General features: G+C 51.2%; 1 protein-coding gene and 1 long non-coding RNA gene across 2 annotated transcripts; one reads left to right on the forward strand and one right to left on the reverse strand.

Annotated features, from left to right (window-relative positions):
• Positions 1–1390: 1390 nt before the first annotated feature.
• LOC122233651 lies at positions 1391–2090 on the reverse strand. The gene is made up of 2 exons (XR_006211303.1): positions 1714–2090; positions 1391–1603 (listed from the first exon to the last, which is right to left on the reverse strand). It is a non-coding gene; the product is annotated as an uncharacterized LOC122233651 (long non-coding RNA).
• On the forward strand, positions 1408–7477 carry SUPT4H1 (SPT4 homolog, DSIF elongation factor subunit). Its single transcript, XM_007086719.3, has 5 exons — positions 1408–1537; positions 2079–2185; positions 5515–5570; positions 5836–5889; positions 6324–7477. Exons 1-5 carry the CDS (start codon positions 1469–1471, stop codon positions 6389–6391), a joined length of 354 nt encoding a protein of 117 aa, XP_007086781.1. The 5' UTR covers positions 1408–1468; the 3' UTR covers positions 6392–7477.
• Positions 7478–21142: the final 13665 nt, after the last annotated feature.

The raw sequence follows: 21142 nt of genomic DNA on the forward strand, positions 1-21142 counted from the left end.
TATTTCTGGTATCAGAGGCTAGGCTCTGATTTATGAAAGGACAGGACAGAGTGGTAGACTAGGTAACAAGAATTGATTTGTAAGCCCCTAAAAACGATTTGGTGAGATAAGGGAAGGGGGAAGCATGACAAGATTCTCACTGTGGTCCAGTCATTATCAGACTTACTGTACTTTTCACTTCACACATTCTTATGATGCTTCAGTGACTTTGTGACCTTGGGCAAATATTCTGTGCCTCACTTTTTTCCACCCATAAAATAGGCCTACTTCACAGAGTGGTTGCAGAGCTCCCATGAGATAAGCGTGAAAGTATGTTTGGAAAGTATCCAGTGACAGGGAACATTCTAACCCCAGTCACAGAACCCATCTGAACACACGCCCCCCACCTTGAAAAAGCTGTTTCAGTTGGGACGCCTGGTTGGGAGGATAGAACAGTAGGGCCTGAAACTACTGAAACTATCCCAGAGCTCCAATTCTGATAAACACAAATGACTGTGCTCTGCCTCCCCAGGGGACTACGGTTGAGGATCAAGAGCTGGTGCTATGTTGGTATGAATTCCACAGAGCCTGGGGCAGCCTCTGCTCTCATCCTCACAAAGCACATTTTCCCCTCTGCTTCTCCAGGACAGGTTTCCTAGGGGGTGGTCATTGTCTGTTGCCCAGTTTTGAACAGGAGAGCAAAGAAACATCCAGCTTGCTATAGGGTGAAATCAAAACAAAACAAAACAAAACACAATCTCCAATCCCCTACAGATATTCTGAAGTAAAGGACCTGTGTCTAAATGCTGCACGAAACAAATTATCAGCTGGAACAAGGAAAGTACGGAAAGAGTTTTAAAAAAGAATGGGCCTGGTATCCGCCATGGGCTCACAAGCCAGCATTCCCGTGGACGGCGAATGGAAACCCTTCACTGCTCTCAGGAAAGAAAGGGGCTGTCCCTGATTTTCCTCTCTGCAGAGATAATCCAGATGGAGACAGTGGACTCTGGCCCTGCGCTTTTAAAACGGGAAAACAAAAAAGAATCTCGGTTGACACCTGGGATCCTCCTAAGGGGACCGGCGGCCGGCTGCCAGCGGCCTAGATCAAACGGCCCGCCCCGCCGGGAGTTCTGGCCGGAGCCGCGGCGCGCTCCCGCGCAGGCGCCAGCCGCGCCACCCCTCCCCCACGGGCCCTACCCACAGGCGCAACCGCCTTCCCGGCCTCGCCCTCGCGCCGGCCCAGGTGGCGGGTGCGCGCGCCGGCCCAGGTGACTCCCGGCCGGCCCCGCCTCCAGGCGGGAGAAACCATCTCCTTGACCGGGGGGGGGGGCGGGGGAGAGAGAAAGAGAGGCGTGAGTCCGCGGCTCCCCACACCGGAACAGGAAGTGCGGAAAACCGGAAGTGGGAGGCATTCTGGGTAAATCGCTGTTTACTTCCTGCGGCTGAGGAGGCCGTGGCCCAAATCTTTGCTGTTCATTTGTCGGAGAGGATGGCCCTGGAGACGGTGCCGAAGGACCTACGGCATCTACGGGCTTGTTTGCTGTGTTCTCTGGTCAAGGTGTCCGTCGGGGAGGCGGTTGTAGGGGCGATGGGGTATCAAGGTGGGGGAAAAGGTGGAACGGAGCTGGGGGATAGCGAAGAGAAAAGTAAGGTCCAGGACCCGGGGGTTGGCAGGGGATGTGGGAAGCTGCTGGAGGCCGTTGTTTAAGTCGGGAGGAACGCAGGCAGTCTTACATGATTTTGAATCCTCAGCACACAGGTCTGATCCTTAACGACATTCAGTGAACTTCTGTTGAAGCCGAAGGCCGCTGGGATTCAGAGGAGGGTGGGGATCTGCAGCTGAGGGAGTAGTCGGAGAGGATGCCTGACCCTGAGGAGACTAGGGAAAGGAGTAGGTAAAACATAGCTGGTAATAAGAGAGGGAGGACTGTGAGGGTGGAACTTTAGCAATGGGGCTGTGGGAGTGGTGGGTGGGGAATCTGATGAGACAGAGCCAACATAGGGAGGCTTCTACTTGACCAGGTAGAAGTATGGAGAAAGCTACTTCCTTTTTTGGCCTTGTTTATGCTCACTCCTTCTCCCTCTTTTCCCTCTCCTAGACTATAGACCAGTTTGAATATGACGGATGTGACAATTGTGATGCATACCTTCAGATGAAGGGTAACCGGGAGATGGTATATGACTGCACCAGTTCTTCCTTTGATGGGTAAGCCCCTTTAGAGTCCTTTGTTACACCCACCCCCTCCCCACACCACCCCACCAAGTAAATGTGAGGCAGACTTTTGAGACCATAATCCTAGTTGTTCTCAAAGTTATTTTGAGACATAGTAGCCCTGTGCTGTCCAGTACAGTGGCTACTAGCTATGTGTGGCATTGAGCACTTGAAATGTGGCTAGTCCAAACTGAGGTTTGCTCATACTGCAAAATATGCACTAGATTGACAAGACTTAGAACGAGAAAAAAGAATATAAAATATTTTAATTTTTCAAATATTAATTACATGCCAAAGTGATAATTCTTTGGATATACTGGGTTAAATGAGATATGGTATTGAAGTTAATTTCATCTTTTTGTCTTTACTCATAAACATGGCTACTAGAAAATTCAAAATGACTTGTGTGGTTTTCATTATATTTCTGCCGTACAGTTCTTCATTAAAGACGGTCAGCTCATTGTTGGTAGGGACTATGTTTATCTTGTGCACCATGATTTGGCACAGGGCCTGGAAGGTGGCAAATGGCTAATAAATGTTTGTTGAATGCATGAAGATCCTTTCGAAGATGAAGGTTAGGTAGAGTAATGGTAAATTATTGCCCGAAAGCTGTTCCCTTTAGATATGTCTAAGAGAACCTGTAAGAAAAATTTTCCCTTAGTGAGATTGTCCAATGGGGAGAAAGGGAAGTGAGAGTAACATAAGTAGTCAGGTCTCCATTTTTCCCCCAAGGTAGGAACCAAAGGGCAGTATTTTTGGGGGGTTCAGGAGATACTTTAAAGTGTCTCTTGGTCTCCAGGCCAATTGAAGATTTACACACCGACTAGGCTCAAACCCAGTACTTGCTGAACCTTCAAGATGGGGCCAACTCCATCCCTTCTTTGATTTCCTTTAAGGAAGCATGAAGAATTGGGCAAAAAAGATGTTGTCATGGAATCTTACTTCCTACACATGCATGTGCATAGTCAGAATCTTCAGTCTCTTCGATTATTTGTTTGCACTGTAACAAAATTGCTAACAAATGAATAAAAGAACTCCCATTTACAGGTAACGTACTGTGTTGGCTGCTGTGAAGGATGTCAGGAGTCACACAGTGATGTATTTACTAGTAAGAGACGCAGTGTAAAGTTTTGCATGTTAGAATTTTTTTTTTTAAGTTGTAAGATATGTGTGACAGAAAATTTACCATTTTTAAGTGTAGCATTCAGTGGCATTAAGTATATTCACACTGTTGTGCAGCCATCACTACCATCCATCTATAGAACTTTTTTCATCTCCTCATTTCCCCTCCGCACAGCCCCAGGCAACTACCATTCTACTTTCTGTATGAATTTGCACTTGATCTTAGCCAAAAGGCCGAGAAGCGATTGAATTTGAAGTATACTGTAGGTGCTTCATATAAGTGGAATCATACAATATTTGTCCTTTTGTAACTGGCTCATTTCACTTAGTGTAATGTCTTCAAGGTTTATCTATATTGTAGCATGTCAGAAGCATTTTTTAAGCTGAATAATACCATTTTTGTAATACCACATTTTATCTATGTGTCGATAGACACTTGGGTTGCTTCTGTTTTTTGGCTGTTATGAATAATGCTGCTGTGAGCATGGCTTTACGAATATCTGATCAGGTCCCTGCCTTCACTTCTTTGGGGTATATATTTCCAGAAGTGGAATTGCTGAGTTCTGTGTTTAGTATTTCGAGGAACCGTCAGACTGTTTTTCGTAGTGGCAGCACCATTTTACATTCCCACCACCAGTTTCTCTACACCCTACCCAACACTTGTTATTTTTTGTTTTATGTTTTGTTTTGGTTTTGATAGAAGCTACCCTGTTGGGTGTGGAGTGATATCTCTTTGTGGTTTTGATTGTCTTTCCCTAATCATTGGTGATGTCTTTCGCTAATCAGTTGTGATGTACTTATTGGCCATTTGTGTATCTTCTTCAGAAAAAATGTCTGTTCAGGTCCTTTGCCCACTTTTGAATCAGGTTATTTGGCTTTTTATTGTTGAGTTGTTGGAGTTATTTGTGTATTCCCTGTGCATATTAGGTTTTGGAGAATGGGTATATCAAAGGCCAATGGAGATCAGAGGGAGGCCAGATGAACTCAGCCAGAAGCAGAGGAGATAGCATATGAATCAGGCTCTTAAAGAAGTGCAGGTTTTTTGAGGAGGTTGAGGTGAGACAGCATTTTAGAAAAAGCATTCTAAACAAGGGAATGACTTGAGCAAAATCAGGGGTGGGACAACTAGGGTATGTTTGGAGAATGGTGGGAATTCTGTTTAGATTGAATCATAAGGTTGGGTAACAGACACTCTAAGGCTAGAAAGATTGGTTGTGAAGGACAGAGGAGAATATAGTTTTGGTCAGGAGAATGGCCTGCATATGTGTCTGCTGCACATCAGTCTGCCAGGCCAGGGCAAGTATTAACCCTACGTAACCACCCTGGAGAATGGGATCAGTTCCACTCAGTGTATGACTGAGAATGTAGGATTTGGATGGGGAGGAAGGCCCCCCCAAATAAGAATCCAAGATTCTTGCCAAGAGAAGAGGGAATGGTTATTGAGGAGGTAATCAACAAATGTCAGGTCTAGAACAGACCTGTCACAATAGGCAATCACTAAGCATTTGATTGAATCAACGAGTGACAGAAATGACCTCTGTAAGCTTCTGAAAGTACCTGATATTTACATGTCAAGCCCAAAAGGCAGGCTTCTAGCTCTTCAGTAGCCTTTCTGTTGCCTGTGCTCTAGAATCAGAGGTATCCTAGGAAAAACTATTAGGATAATAAGGAGAGTTAATGTTTATTCAGCACCTATTCTGTGCTAGGTGCTTTTCATGTATTAGCTTGGTCTTTGAGTTTCATATGTGTGTGAGGCTGCACAGCTCATTGGAGGCAGATCTTGGCCCAGTCTAACTTACTTCTGGTAGGAGGACCCATTGTTTTCATTCACCCTCTGCCTTTGCATTAAGGCCAGCCCCCTAGTGGTCATGTTGGTTGTAATCAGAAGAGCTGGTTTCCCAGGGAGTCTGGGCTAAAGATGTTTTTGAGCCTGGTGAAGCTAGTCCTTTGGGGATGATGACTGACTTGTGATTGGCGGGCAAAGAAACTTTTTCAGTACTAACTTTGGGTCAGCTCCTTCGCAGCATTAGAAGTCACTTTCCCCTGCTTTCTAGCAGAGACTCAATACTTGGCTTTTTCCTGTGTTTCCTCTCCCAGAACTATTTTGCTGGCCTGTAGCAGAGTAACGTGGGCAGTCTCCTCCATCGCTCTTCTCTAGTGGGCAAGGCTCAGCCTGACTTCTGTTTCTTTCCCTTTCCCAGAATCATTGCGATGATGAGTCCAGAGGACAGCTGGGTGTCTAAGTGGCAGCGAGTCAGTAAGTGTCTCCCTTCTCCTTTTCCTTCTCCTAGTTGTGTTGTTTCTGTCCCTTGGGTTCAGTGGGGGAGTCTTAAATCATTGGGTACGTGTCCTCAGAGTGAGAAAGACGAGAGTGTCCTGTCCCCTGTCATTTAACACTGTAGCCAAAAGAGGTGATTGCTCTTCTCGCGGCGCTGCAGCATTTCTTTCGTTTTGAGCTTAAACCTCCATTTGGTCTTTAGACTTAACTTACTCTCACTGCCATCTCTTTTCTTCTCTCTTAGGTAACTTTAAGCCGGGTGTGTATGCAGTGTCAGTCACTGGTCGCCTACCCCAAGGTAATAATAATCATAATAGCAGCTGATACTCATTTACTGTGCCAAGTTCTGAGGAAGTCCTTGTTGTGATTGCACACTAGTCCTCACACCTCTGTGAGGGAACTGAGACACAGAGAGGTTAAATAACTTGTCCAAGGTCACCTGCTAGTTAAGTAAGGAGGTAGAATTTGAACCCAGGCATTTTGGCTCCAGAACCCTTGGTTTCAATGACTACAATGTGTCTTCTGTTTTTCTCTCATTTTTACCAAGTCATTGCCAGACACTTGCCTTAATCTTCAGTGGTAACAAGCCAACCTGGCAGGATCATTGATGAGCTGTCTAGGAACTCCACTTTGCTTAGGAACACGTTTCTTCCCACAAAGTGGTAGTAGAGGGACTTTTCTTATCCTCTGGAATCTTCCTCCCTCACAGAGCTGTTTCTTTTCCTGCCACAGGAATCGTGCGAGAGCTGAAAAGTCGAGGAGTGGCCTACAAATCCAGAGACACAGCTATAAAGACCTAGCAAGATGCATGGCTGCCAGCGTCTTGCCTCTGCCCCACCTCCTGCCTCTGTTTATTTTTTGTTGTGGAACTAAGGGGGCGGAACTTCAGATACTCCCCACCATCCAGTTCTGAGACTCAGCAGACTGTTGAGAGCACAGCGTGTCCCTGGGCCATTTTACCTTTGGACTACTGGTGGGGGTGGTTTGGGTTGGTGGATTAACAGAGACTGAATTGAATGGGAGGTAGGATACTGGTCTTCCTACTCAGAGCCCAGGTCTATGCCCTTACCCATGGGCAAGACTCTGGGTCAAATGCCAATAAACACGAATCTCTAGGAAAGTTCTTAAGCCCATGACAGACGCCTTACCTCCTCCTTCCTTCCTTTTACTCGGGTGCAGTAAAACCCCCTTAACCCTGTAAGCACCTTCCCAGAGCAGCAGAAGCCCTCCTGCTCTCCATTACCCATCTTTCAGGCTCCAGAGTTGCAGCCTTTCTAGTGTGCTTCCTTGGGTCCTGTTGGAAGGTCTGCTGTCCTGAGTCTAGGGAACCCCATCGTGCAGACTTTTGCTCTCTAGACCTGGCACAGCAGGTGTCCCCTGAAAGAAATCCTGAGACTTCATAAGTATTCTTTGCCCATTGATCATGTTTAATACACCCCTCCCCCCCCCCCCACACTTTTTGTTTTCTTTTTGCTGCTCTTCCTATACCTTAGGCCAGTCAGTGGTAACCCTGGCCCTCTCTCCCCCACCTACTCACGTTTGCTGCTTCCTGTAACTGGAGACTGGTGGCTGCTGGGTCTTGGTCTGGTTAGTTTATGCCTCTGTAGGAGTTGGGCCCGTCCCTCTCTCCTTTGGCCTAGTAGGGGGTTTTGTTATTGGTCAAGACAAGTTACTTGTTTTGGAATGAAAATTTACCATAAATTCTTATTTACTTAAATTTCCACAAAGAATCCTATCAATATCCCCATTTTGATACCCTAAGTTTCTTGTTCTCCATCTGTAAAACCATGATAACACTCTGCCTGTTTACCTCAGTATTGTGGTGATTATAAAAATGAAGCAATGTGAAAATTCTAGAACTTAGGTTTTATAAAAGGTAAAATTCACCTACTCTCTTTTTATTAGTTATTTTTTAATGTATACAGTGTGCACACAGTCAACCAAAATAGTGGGAGAAATGCCCAGAATCACCACTGCAGAATGAGCTCTTGACTCATAAGCAGAGGTGCCTACACTAGGGCTTTGTGTATCTTAGCCACCTGGTGTTTCTAGTGAGTCAGTGTCTCCTGTTACCTGTGGCCTGGAATGTGTGGGAAGGAGGGAGAGTTGCTGACTTGGTACCACTGTCCTTGTCCTCTCATGGGCCCATGGGAAGGAGGCTGGTTGTGGCCCTGGTGCCTCATGTCGCTCACAGATCCCCAAACCAGAACCATTTTTGCTGAGGCCTTCAAGCTCTGAAGGAATGGTCTGTCAACTCCAATTTCAACTGAGTTTTTAGAGGATTTTTCCAGCCCAGCAAACTGAAGGAGCTCAAGGGGTGGCGGTTTCTGTTCAGTTTCAATCTGAAAGGATCCTTGGGAAGTAGCCCCACGAGGCCAGCCTTACGTTCTGGAGGGAAGAAGTGGGTTTCAGCAAGAGTGCCTAAGCTGTGCAGCCAACACCTAACTTTCACTGGCTTTTCTCAAAAAGTCCCTTGGAAATCCCCGGCTGCTGTCCTGCGTGTCTGACCCGGACGTGGCTGCTTGGTGAGAATGGAAACAGTTGTGGGGAGGGGAGACAGGAGGAGCCATGCACAAATAACCACACTCAGGCTGCCTCAGCCCCACTCTGAGCTGAGGCCCTAACTGTTAGCCTCGCAGGAAGCGAAAGACACAGGCCCTGATGGTTGTGGGGGAGGGGTGGCCAGTTGCTGGAACCGGATCTCACAGACTCGGTGCCAAGTGGGCCCTGCCTGGGAGCTGCTTCTGAATTGGCTTTCTTGTTTTCTCTGGTCCTCGAACCTGCTGATGGTGCCACTTGGCAGCTCAGACAGGCACTAAGGTGTGAGAGTCCAATCCCCTGCAGGGAGCCCAAAGAAACTGAAAGAGAGATCTCTGATCCTTCAAGGCTCCCTGGGAGAGAGCAGTGCTATGTGGGAGAGGTTCCAGGTGCTGGTGCCACTGCCCCTGTTGCACGTACCTGAGGGCTGGCTATGCCTGCTCGTTGTTCCTGTCAGAGGTTCACCCCATTCTGACTCCTGAGGTCTACTTATGGTCTTGGCCTCTCGCTCAGTAATTTGGCTTCTCTTTTCAGAAAGCAAGGCTCCTCCCCCCTAGTTCAACAAAGACAGATGCAGGTCAGACAAGAGTAGTGGCCAGGCTGCCTTCCTCCTTGTCTGCTCATTCCTCATTCTCTACTTCCTACCCACTATTGCCTGTGGGGTTAGGCTGGCTAAAGTGGCAATGCATTGCTGAATGCAGCCTCTGGCCCTAGGCAGTGATTGGTGGCTGATAGAACAAGTCAGAAAATTCTGGTCAGAAGCCGTTTCCCCAAAAGTAATGGGGATGAGCTGGGGAGGGTTAAGCTCAGTCTGGGCTCTTTAGGTTTGGCCTCATTTTCTCTGGGTATGGCCACTACCTTCTTACTCCAAGCCTGTCCATAACTTGCCATTCACTTTTTTAAAAATGTTTTATATTTGAGAGAGAGAGACAGATCATAAGTGGTGGAGGGGCAGAGAGAGGGAGACAGAATCCAAAGCAGGCTCCAGGCTCTGAGCTGTCAGTACAGAGTCCAGATGCGGGGCTCAAACCCACAAGCAGTGATACCATGACCTGAGCTGAAGTTGGACGCTCAACTGAATGAGCCACCCAGGCACCCCTGTAACCTGCCATTCAATCTTCATGCCCCCTCCCTGGTACCTGATCCTGCGAGTACATATAAAAGAGACAGGTAAGGTTGAAGAACAGACTGATGTCTTACTTTGGAAGTCTGGTTCATGTTGATCAGTAAAGCCTTTCATTTAAATAACTTTTTACAGTTGACAAAAGGGATTTCATGTCCATTATCTGATCCTCACAAAACCTCTATGTCATAGTTAACATCCTTACCTAGTGATGAACAGACTGACAGTCAAAGTGACTTGGCCATGATCAAGAAGTAGGGCCTTAGCTCAAGAAATACATTGCCCACACCCAAGGTAGGGCTTCTAACTCCTTCCAGCATAGTTATACCCAGACTCCTAGGGCTTGCTCCCTTCATGAGTATTCCACAGAACCACCTATGAGGCATTAGCTTATTGTTGAGTGAAAGTTACATGTCCCTACACATTGATCCCCCAAACACCCTATGCCCACTACTTATATCTCTAGTCCCCAAATCTAAAATTACCCCCAGAGGGGCATCTGACTTGGTCAGTCGAGAGAGCATGTGACTCTTGATCTCGGGGTTGTGAGTTTGAGCCCCACATCAGGTGTAGCGATTACTTAAGTAAACTTAAAACAAAACAACAAAAATTAACCAAAGAGGCAGTCTGGGGAAATGGCCCAGGGAGGTGATCCTTGGGATTTACTCAAGGATCCCTACGTGGGACATTGGGAAACTGGTCCAGCCCTTCTCCAATTCCCTCCTGACTGCATCTTCTTTTCTACTCCAGCAGGTCTTAGGTATCTGTTGACCTGTGCCTCATAATCCCCAACCTCTTCTGCTTTTTTCCTACCAACCACCTTCATCTGCAGCCCAGTTATGGCACCTTCACCCTCCACTGGACACTGAAACTCGTGATGAAAACCTACATATATATCCAATTGGGGGTGTTGCTCCTGCCTCCCAGTCACTTCACTGCCTTAAAACAAAGTTTCCTCTCTATAAAATGCAGCTGACAAAACTCTGGTTTAGGTGGCAGGATAGTGATTACCTGTGAAAAGTGGGGGTGGAAGAAGGCACACCAGGGGGTCCTACGGTGTAGGTTATAGTGTCTCTTGATCTGGATGCTAGTTACATAGGTTTGTTCACTTTCTGAAAATTTATTGAGTTATATACTCATGGTTTGTTCACTTTTCTGTTTGTATGCTAACTTCAAGTAAAAAGTTCACTTAAAGACAACAGTCCTATCCTGGGATAGTTGTGAGAAATACATTAATTTATGTAAAAGCAATTTGAGAGCTGTAAACTATAAAATGATTCTAGGGAATCATCTTTATCCAAAGTTGTCCACCTCTAGATTAGTTCTAGGTAAGTGTGGCAAGAATGTTATCCCTGTAATATTGTTGGACAATGCGTGTTTCAATACATCTATCATACACAGACATATCACAACTGAAACATTTTCCTTTAAGCACCATGGCTTTTTATTTTAAAATAAAAAAAATGTGTGTGTGTGTGTGTGTGTGTGTGTGTGTGTGTGTTAAATATATACTTTCTTGCTATTTGGATACAGGATTCTGGATGTGATTTAAGCTCTACTTGGCACAAAGTCATTGTTATAAACCTCCATTTCTGTATCATGTGGTGAAATGGTTCTGGGACTGATTATTTTTCTACCTCTTGGATTCATGTCAGCCTGTCAGCTGTCACTTCTGCTGCCCATGTGTAGCTGTCCCTCTTCCAGTCTTGTTTGAACTAAGAGAACAGACAGCCACACTTGGTAAAAATTGCTATCGGTGAGCCAGTAGGCTTAGACTGAGGAAGAAAGCACATGGCTGCCTGCCTGGGCCTTTGGGGCTCAGAGGCCTTCCCCAGAGTGTTGGGGCTGTAGAGTTTCAGCAGATCAAACAGAGAAGGTGAAGGCTGGGAGAGTCCTGACTTAGGCCAGCTCCCCTCTCCCCAACACGCACTTTATGGGTGAGAAGACTGAGCACCAGAGACAGTGGTCAGTCTGACCCCAAAGGGGTCACTGCCACTTTATATGTCCTACACTGCCTGGCTTGGTGCCTTCTGCCTACAGATGTTTCTGTTTCTCTTTACTTTAAGATCCCAGAAAGCAGGAACTGAGTGCAGAGAAAACTGCCCTGTGCTGCTGGCACCAAGATGCCAGATCCTCTGAGAAATGTGACAGAAAACCTCTTTCCTCCAGACTTCTGGCACCCGTATTCCCTATACTCCTCCCGGAGTGGAGGGCAGGTGTCATGGGGTCATGGACAGAGGACATAAAGCCCAAGCTTTCCTTGGGGGGTCCATCCCACAGATGGAGGCCTGGGCCTGTAAGAAGTCAGGGGCCTGGCAGGCCCATTTTGAGAACTCCTATGTGCTGCTTCCTGCCTATGCACTCTTTCCTCCACACTGAGCTCTTGTGCTACGGAGAGAGCTTGCTTAACACCAGGGTGGAGGGACCCCAGCTTCTCTCCAAAATGGATTCCTCATTCTTCCCCAAACCTGACAACTGCCACTCTTTCAACCCTTCCCCCCATCCCGGAAAATACCTGGAAGGAAGTGAGTGCTCTGGGGCCACTAGCAGAGGAAGGGGTTTAACGGTCACCCTCTCCCTGGGGGCTTGAGTAGCAGAGGGCAGAGGGGGAAATGCAAATCCGTGCTGGGGAGAAAGAAGGACTCTACAGAGAGGAAGAGGGTGGTGGCCATCACCCAGCTTTCCTCCTGGGCGGTGGTCCCAACTGGGGCTGCAGAGGCCTGGGGCAAGGAGTGATCACAGGTCCTGGTAGAAGCCAGCAGCTGCCCCCACCCTGTGCCGACAGCTGAGACACTGGCACTTTCTCTAGGCAGCTGAATAGACTCACTTCCTCAGCCCTGCATCCCAGGGGAGTAGGGAGATGGGGGCAGGGTGTGGAGCTCAGTGGGGCCAGGCAGGGAAGTTGGGGTGCAGGAGGTCAAGGTGGGCACATCACATTCCTGGTGAATGAGCCTGAGGAAAGAGTGTCTGTTCTGCTTCTGCAGCAGGAGGGACTAGGCTTAGATTAGAAGGACACCTCTGACCTCCACACCTCTCCTCCCCTGCTAGAGACATCAGAGGCCCAAACTGAGAACCACATGGTGTCCTTGCAAAGGGATCTTTCACAGCAATTGGGAGGTAAGAATCTGAGTGAGAAGCAGTTTTTGGGCTTCTAATAATCTACTGTATCAGCATGGCAATTACCAGGTTCAAAAGTGGCCACTTTCATTATTGCCTCTGATCCTCAGTACCACCTGTGAGGCATTATTCCCCTTTCACAGATGAGAAAACTGAGTTTCAGTTCTATCACTTGCCCAAGGTCAGTAGCCGGATAAGGCTACACTGGTGTGTCAGCCCAGCTGTCCTACGGCCTCTCTCGATTTCTGCTATGGCAGATGGGGACCTAGGGCCCATAACTGGGGCAGAGGTGAGGGGGTCCTCTTTGTCTTCCTTTTGCCCCCTTGAGCCCCAGCCTGCAGGTGGGGCTTTCAGTGGGCGGGGGTCTACTGACGTAAGTAGGGGATGGGGATGAGGGCCTCTCAACACCTTCTCAGGCTCACTCACCCTTGGACCCTTCCTGGTGAGCCTGGGCCCCCTGCCCCAGTCCCCAGCTCCCATTTTGCCCCAGGCCTCTCACCCCGCCCCTCCAGCCACAGCCCCATGACGTGGTTGCACGCGCCCCATTGGTCAGCCTGGGAGCATTTGCCCTTATTTGGCCAGGCCAGCTCCAGGCCGGGCCTCCACCCCCAGCCTGGCCCCCACAGGCTCTTCTCTCTCACTTCGTCTTTTTGAGGTTTGGCTCTGGGGCCCTGGCAGGCGTCGCTTCAAACGCACTTTCTGGTTGAGTCATTTTTTAACGGCTCCAGGGCTGTGAGCTGCTTGCTGTGGCTGCTGGGGGCCCCAGCCTTCGTGGCCAATTCTCCCTCATCTGACTGCCTAACAGGCTCCCAGGGAAGGGGCTGGGGGTGCCATTTGCTGTTGGAGAGATTCTGTAGACCACTCGGTCACCCATTTAGAGCCCTCTGCCTCCCCCCCCCCCCCCCCCCCCCCCCACCGCAAGCCTGGGGAGCAGGGACGTCTGCCCGAGTTCCTCCCACCGCTTTTTCCAATCCCCTTTTCTGGCTGGGTAGGTGAGCAGATGTAGGCCACATCTCCCCTCTCTGTTGGGTAACCCTCTGGGGTCTGGTTCTTCTCAGAGGCACTTTGAATTGAAATCCTTTAGGGGAGAGAAACGGGATGCAGACTGTTGGTTGGTTTTCAGGAAGGTGAAACTTAACCTCGCTGAGTTTCCGGTTCTTCATCTCTAAGTTGGGGATACCATCATTTACATCACTGGCTCAGTGTGAGGATCAAATGAGATTCAGACTGAATGTGTTTTATAAAGTTCTTTAGAGGCCTTGGCTGCTGCCCTCCCCCTCAGCTCTGTGTGTGCAACGTGGGAGTGAAAGAAGAAAGTGAGCCCAGAGCAGTGCACAGTGCTGACCTCACCTTCTACCTTTCCAGCTGTCCCTGGGATATGAGGAATGCTGTGGGGGGGTGGGGGGCAGAATGCTGGCGGGAGGAGATAGATGGACTAAGGAACATCCCCCCCACCCACCCCCACCCCCCGCCCCAGCCCATTGTCCCTTGTTCCCAGCCAAGATAAGGGGAGGATTCTGCTCTAGATCCTTTCCCAGCCACCTGCCTTCTCTGAGTAATGGGAGCTCTTGCTCTTGAGCCAGCTGGGGAAATCCATCAGCTACCCAGTAGCTGGGCAGGTCTTGGAACACAGACCTTGCTGCTTCCTCCTCCAAGGTCCCTAGGGCCCCTTGCTTTTAAGAACTTTCCAGAGTACAAATAGGTCCTTGGTCAACCTCCTCCTCAGTTTTATAGGTGGATAAACAAAGTACTAGGGGTTGGGGGTCAGATTCTGTGACTGGTCCAAAGTTCTACTGTAAATAGCCACAGGGTGGGGCCTGGGCCCCTGGTAGGGGCCCCTGCCTCCTGGTTTTGCCTTCTGTTTAGTGGTCCTGGTGTTGGGGTAGGGAGTTAGGCTGATGAGAGATCATAGTGGGTTCCGGGCACTGACACCCTACCTGGTCCCAGCTCTTGGGACACACACACAAAACGAACACAGAGTTTATTGGTAGAGGTTAAATCTGGACCAGATGTAGCAAGTTAAACCAAGCACCTGTGTTGGAGAGAGCCAGGAGGGTGCTTTCTCTGCATGTGTCCCTGGGAGATCCCAGTGGCCATCTGGTTTCATGGCTCCTCCCACAGCAGTCGTCGGGGTGATTTTCTTCCTCACACCCACCCCCCATTTCCTACCCAGCCCATCCTGCCTCTTCCCAGATGCTGTGGAAGAAACCCAGAACTTGGCCTCAACTTGCTTTGTGACCTCAGGCTGCCGTCTGCCTCTCTCTGGGCTTGCAGATCAGTTTTCTGACTCAGGCTAGGTTACTACTCCCTGACCTTGCTGCTTAAAAGGCCTTGAATACTATGGTCTGGAGAGCTGAGCCAGAACCCTGTCCTAGAGCAGAGCTGGCCTCCCAGGGTGCAGTGCAGCTGCCTCTCACCCCAGTAGAGCAAGAGAGCATGAAGTTGACCCTGCAGGATGTCTGGGCAGTGCAGACAGGGCTGAGGGGGAAACGTGCCTACTCTCCTCGTCTGGAGGCCTCTCCGCACTACTGGTACTCCCCAAGGCTTTGAGAGGAGTCAGGGGACCTTCTTAGGTGCTGAGTTGACCTCTGCAAGGGACAGGAGCTGTCTTAGGTTCTTGAGGCACTTCCTTTTCTCAGAATCTGCTTCCTTTAGCAGCCCTTCCAGGGAGGGTGGTGAAAGGCCCCCACATTTGGGACTGCCGACTCCAATTTTCTTTAGTCCCATTTTGTAATGCTAGGGGCTCAGTTTCCATCCTTTGTAGCCAGGCGTGTCCCCCCATCCCCCCTGCCTGTGCTCCCTTGAGGGCGGGCCTGCTCTGCCTTCTGACTTCCTGTTTGTGAGTGGTTAGGTCCTGTGGCTTCTGTCTTGTTGTCTCCTCACAAGGCAGGTTATCTGGGCTGCCATCTCGGCCTGCCTGTCTTGCCAAGGCCCCAGACCTGAGCAGCTGCAGGGAAGACTCGGTTTTCCTCTCTGCCTTCATGTGCAGACAATGCCCTCGTCATTTCTCCAGCTGCTGGGCCTGCTCTCCTCTGCAAGTGTTAGGCCTTCAAAAGACTAATTTCCCCCTGTTTCTCCCCCTTGGCCAGTCAGCTTCTGCCCTATCCCCTCTCTTTCCAAAGCTCTTTCATCTGTATCTGATGGGCCCCCTGTGACTCTGAGGTCGCCACTGCAGCATCGGTCAGGGCAGCCCTGTGGACCCCTCAACCCTCCCCCCCCCAGGACGAATTTGCCCCCGTTGCCGTAATTTTGAAAGATGTAGGTACGTGTGGAGGTGTGGAGGTGTGTTCTCCTTCACCTCTCAAATTCAGTGCTTGCTCAGGTAGGAGCTCTGAAGCTCTGTGCCTGCTTTGGTACAAACTGCTCTCACACCGACACATAAAACTCACATATCCTTCGTATGTATCTGTGTCTTGTCTCAGACTGAGAGTCCCTGAAAACAGGTCCCATCCCCTTTTCTCCTCAGGCCCACGTTTACCTACTCGCAGCCTCAGCTTGGCACACAAAGATGGCTGCACCCTAGGTCAGCGAGGTTGGTGTAGGAGTGAGGGGTCGAGAGCCTGGAGTCCTCCAGGATCCCAGACCGCGGTGGCCTCAGCCCCGTCACCCGGTGAAAGGCTGTCCGCTTTCTTTTTTTCTGCCCCACCTCTACACCTTTTATCCTGGTCCCTACTTCCTCCTCCCCTGTTGTTACCTCTGAGCAGGAACATGATCCCTGGTCTAAGAGTGTCAGGACTGGGGAGGACTGTGGAGGACACTTCCTAGCAGAGTCCAAACGCGAGGCTGCCCAGTGAGTGTCTGGAGGAGCCCTGACTACTGCCACGGGGCGGAGTTTGAAGACTCAGCTTCAGCCCCTCTCCTCCACAAAGAGAGGCATCCTTTCTCAACCACCTCTTCTCTCAGCCTCTGGCCGTCGTCTCTCATCCCAGTGGACTGAGGCGACAGGCAGCCTTGGGGGCAGGAGCGGGAGTCCCACCTCGCACACTGAGGTGCCTGTGTTCTGAAGCCATCCCCAGGTCCCTCCGGTCACCCTGCCAAGTGCTGGCCTCAGATTCCCAAGTGAACCTTCCTGAGTGTTTCCGGGGAGGAGACAGGTGTCCCGGATGTGCCGCAGGGCTTCCTCCAGGTGTGCGTGTAGGCCTGAGCTGGGCTGTTACCCACAGCATGTCTGTGCGGCTCTGGGCCCGCTGTGTTTCTCTGGAAAGGAGACTGTGAATCTTTTGGGCCCTTTGGGCCCTGTGTGTCCGTGTCCGTGTGTGTGTGTGTGTGTGTGTGTGTGTCTGCGCAGGCACCCACTGCTCTTCCCTCAGGTGCCTGTTGCTCAGTCATGCAGGACAAACATGGGTTGTACCAGCCTGGAGCACACTTCCAGTCCAGTGCTCCTGTTCCAGTCACCTGGGTGGTTCCTGTGGTCTGTGTGTCCTTATTTCAGACCCGGCCCCTTCCGGTCCTTGATTTTGTCTTGGGCCCTGTCCTGTTTCTCCTGGTTTGGGGCCCGTCAGTGCTGGAAGCCATTGCTGGGCTGGGAGAGAAGTTCAGTGTGCAGCGACACTGAGCCCCACCTCTGTTCCACCTCTCTTCAACCCCAGCCTCAGGATCAAGATGGGAACCAGCAAAAGCCCAGCCCTCCAGAAACCTCCTGACTCCAGAAGCTCTGGGGTAGAGAGGCTGGGTCTCAGTCTCTCTCCTACAAAAAAAAAAAAAAAAAAAAAAAAATCAGTGGTGGTCTTTGGCCTTGAGCAGTGAGGACATATAAAAGAAAAGCAGCCTCTGTTGTCACAGGGAGCAGGCATCAGGGACACCTTCACCCTGCTCAGGACAGGAAAGGGGCTGGACTGGGAGACTGTTGAGGGACGTGTGGGTCCCTGGGAGGGAACCTCAGGTCTGACTTGCTGCAGGTCACATGTGGAAGGAGTCTATGGCAGGTCTGAGCCCTGAAGCCATGCCCCTGGATTCCAGTCTGTGACTCTGGTCTGCTGGGACAACATGCCTCTGAGGTGATAGCTCCAGGGGCACTCTAGGCACAGGGTGGTGGTGGGAGGGCAAGATGCTCCAGGAGGAGGGGCCCTGACGGGTGGGGGTCCAGGAACTCAGGTTACTGCACAACTTTGATATTCTTATCCTCTTATCGTCAAGGGCAGCCACTTCCCCTCCACCCAGGGTCTGAAGCAGTGGTGGTCTGTTAAAGGAGCACTGTCCCATTTCTGGCCAGCTTGCCCTTCTCACCACTGTCTCTTCAGATCCCAGTGGATGCAGGGCCCTGTTCTCCTTTTCTCCATCCCATTTAGGGGCCTGGGATGGATAATAATTCTCCAGGTTGAGGATCGCCTTTCCTGAAGGAAAGAATGAGAGGCCATCTATCTCCCCACTGGTCCCTACTCCATGTCAATCCTCTTTTGGCCCTTGAATCTAAGAGTTCCCTGAAGTTTGTGTGGGCCTGACCTTGAATGGGGGTCCCAGAGAAGAGGCCCATGGCCTTCTGAGAAGGAGTCACTGGGTGATTCTTGTCCACGCCTACCACCCTCCCATTCCCCTAATCTATTCCTCCTGATTCCAGAAACAAGCCCACTGAGAGGCTTGGAGAACCTTGGGGAAAATGCGTGCCCCAGCCCCCCACCCTGCTCCCCACCCCCAGCCAGGGGCCCTGGGATGGGCAGTTTCCTGCCTTCCCCATGGGGAAAGCGGGGGTGGCACGCAGGTGGGCGGGCCCCGTGCCCACATCCGGTGGCTGCCAGAACCTCCCCTCGGAGTCTCTTTCCCTTCACTCCTCCAAGCCCAATGACACCTATGCCCTGTCCTAGACCCTGGTCCTCACCACTGCTCTGCCCTGCCCTCCTATCCCTGTAGGCCTTCCAGGACCCCAAGGAAGCATAAACATCCAGTTTAGTGCCAACAGGTCCACCTGACCCGAGTGTGACCTCTGTGTCGTGCCGAGGGCACAGGCCTGGTCTTCCAGAGGCTGGGTCTGGGGGAGGGGTCGCTTTGTGGGGTGCTGAAGCCTCTGACTATGTGAAGGATATTGTGATGTGCTGGCCTGGACCTCCCTTCATGCATCTATACCTTTGTGGCCTCTCTAGACAATACATACAGAGGAGCCGTGGCTTGGTCTGAATGTCACTGCTGTCCCAAAGGGAAGGGAGTTTTCTGGGCTAGGGTCATGGGGGTGGAGCTCAAAAAAAAGGTCCTTTTTTCTTATGCTGCATTCAGGACCCTGTGTTTTTGGCACTCACCAAAGGCTCTGACAGGGAGTCCTTATCTCCTAGGGTCGCCCCCAGTACCCTGAGTCAGTCCCAGGCTCTTGAACCATCCCCTGGACTCGGTGCCATGGGGGAAGGGCAGGCCCGGGGTCCCGGAAGCCACCTGTCCAGGGTGTGTGAGATGGTCTCTTCAGCCCCCCTCCCGCCAATACCCAGGCTTGTCTCTGGTTTCCTGTCAGTCTGTCCTCCCCAGGGAGGGGAGGGGCACGCTAATCTCCGCTGCGGTGTGGGGGCGGGCTCCAAGACCGTTGGGCGCCCTGAGATCTGGCCCACGTGGCCTCGGGGTTATAAGCCCTGCCCGCCCTGAAGGGAACCCCACTTGAGAGCCTGGAGCACAGGGCTTGCTCCGCTGGGCCTTGCAGCATCAGGTAAGGATCTGAACCTTCACTTCAGCCCCAACCAGGGGCTCCTCAACTCTTGGCTTCAAGGGGTGATGAGGGTTTTGGGTTGCAGGCTCTGGGTGGAGACACTTAGGGGAAGGACTTTGAGAAATTGGGTGCCAGGGTTTACTAGGGAAGCTCTAGGCAAAGAGGTGCAATAACCCTCAGGTCTGTTGGCCTTCGTGGTGGGACAGCTGCTCAAAATCCTGGGTCTTGACTTCCCTCTAGACAAGGAAGGTAAAATGGCTCCTGGCCCCAGATGACGAAAGGAAGGGTCCAGGGCTTCAACGGATAAGGGCCGGAGAGTAGGGTGGGGATAGCAGGGGGTGTCTGGAGGCTGAAAAGTGGGACTCGGTGTCATTGAGAGGCACTCAGTGTCTCCCTCCCCCCAACATGGCCACCACCTCTGCTGTGATCGCCTTGGGCTTCTGCCTAGGGAGCTGTTGGATGATGAGGGAGTCAGGGCCTTGGGCTGGTGAGGAGGCTGGGGACAGAGGCCTTGGTGGGAGGAAGCTGTGGCTGCCTCAGTTGGACTCTGGAGGGTGGGTAGTGTGGCTGGAAGGGGTCACCCAGGGCGTCAGAACCGGGGGTCAGAACCAGAGTAGCTATGGCCTCTACCTGAGTGTTTCCAAAAGTGGGGGGATGGGGTGGAGCTCTAGGGGAAGGGAAGAGGGAGCCAAAGAGGAAGTGGGGGGAGGGAGGTGGAGGAGGCAAGGTCTGGCGCCATGCTGAGTCACCGCCCACAAGGCCCAGAGAAGGCCCTCTGGGGGCCATAGGGCAGGGTGGCAGGGTCTTAGGAAGACACAGGGAGGGCTGGGGGCTCTCGAAGCAGGAGTCAGGAGGAGGAGCGGGCGGCCTGAAGAGTACTCGCAGACGGACAGACAGACAGTGCAGTCACCCATAAAGTAGAAAGCACTACTAACAGCACTGGAGGGTGTAGTGTTTCCTACTTTATGGATGAGTGTACTGTGGGCTTCGGAGACCACGCCGCCGCCGCCCGCCGCCGACTTTCTCCACGCTCAGGATCGTGTGTGTGACAGGTGAGCCCCTCAGGCACCTTCCCGACCCAGCCCAGATCTCTGAAAGGCCTCCACTGCCCCCCACGGCATTGTCCCTCCTGGTTCTGGCCAACCAGGAAAATTCCACATCAGCTCCTCTGCCGCCCAGAGGTCTGGGCGGGCTGCACATTTGGACTTGTCGCAGCTATGGAGAGGCCCCCCGCGCAGGGGTCCAGCCACAAGTGGACAGAATGCCAGGACGAGGAAGAGGCTGAAAAGGAGAGTAGATGGAGGGGAATGAGGGGGGTGCCGGGGATCCCAACACTAATAAAGAATGGACTCTTCTTCTGTTTTGTCTGAGACTCTATTGCTGGGTGGCACGGGGCCAGGAAGGGGGGGTGGGGGAGGAGGTTGCTGAGTGGGCTTAGCAGGCACATGGATGGGGTGGGGACACAGAGGGGTTGGGAAGGAGAATCACCCACTCCCTTGAGAGAAATGGTCTTGGCCCTGCCTGTGAGACCAGAAGAGACCTCTGGCCTGGCCTGGCCTGGCCAGCCTGGGGGGGGAAGGAAGGGTCAGGGGTGGGGTGGGGTGGGGTGGGGTGGTGAGACCTCCCTGCAAACCCAGGAAAGGGGGCAGGACATGGAGGGGAGGGGTTATGAGGGGCCCTCCTACTTTTTTCCTTTGCTCTGGCCCTGCCCTGACCTCTACTTGCTTTCTACACCCCTAAACTGAAGGCGGCCAACCTCCAGTTCCAATCCAGGGAAGTCCAGTGGGTCCTTGGTGATGTAAGAATTGGGTATAAACACACTGCGGCACACACACAAAGCATCTTGTAGATAAGCAAGGGCACAGATACTCATATACAAAGCATACACAATCATGCATGTGCATTTCCACATAAGGACCCCACACACAGTGGCATAACACACGTGACATGGCTGGCATGTCAAATAATGACCCACAGATATAGTCACACTCAGGACACATACATATTCAATAGTATACACACATGCAATGATATAAACACGTACGATGTGTGCTACGCATAGAAGAGCAGACAAACACATAGTGATATTCGTGTAACAAACACATTTGCTCCATACACACTCACTTATACTGACACATTCATACGTGA

This window comes from Panthera tigris, chromosome E1, assembly GCF_018350195.1.
Source record: "Panthera tigris isolate Pti1 chromosome E1, P.tigris_Pti1_mat1.1, whole genome shotgun sequence".
NCBI lineage: Eukaryota > Metazoa > Chordata > Mammalia > Carnivora > Felidae > Panthera > Panthera tigris.

What these genes read in the sequence shown, in the direction of transcription:
- SUPT4H1 (XM_007086719.3), top strand. Translation starts at nt 1,469, where the DNA reads ATGGCCCTGGAGACGGTGCCGAAGGACCTACGGCATCTACGGGCTTGT. An exon ending in TGCTGTGTTCTCTGGTCAAG is followed by an intron (nt 1,538 to 2,078) that starts GTGTCCGTCGGG and finishes TCCCTCTCCTAG; the next exon opens with ACTATAGACCAGTTTGAATA. An exon ending in ACCAGTTCTTCCTTTGATGG is followed by an intron (nt 2,186 to 5,514) that starts GTAAGCCCCTTT and finishes TCCCTTTCCCAG; the next exon opens with AATCATTGCGATGATGAGTC.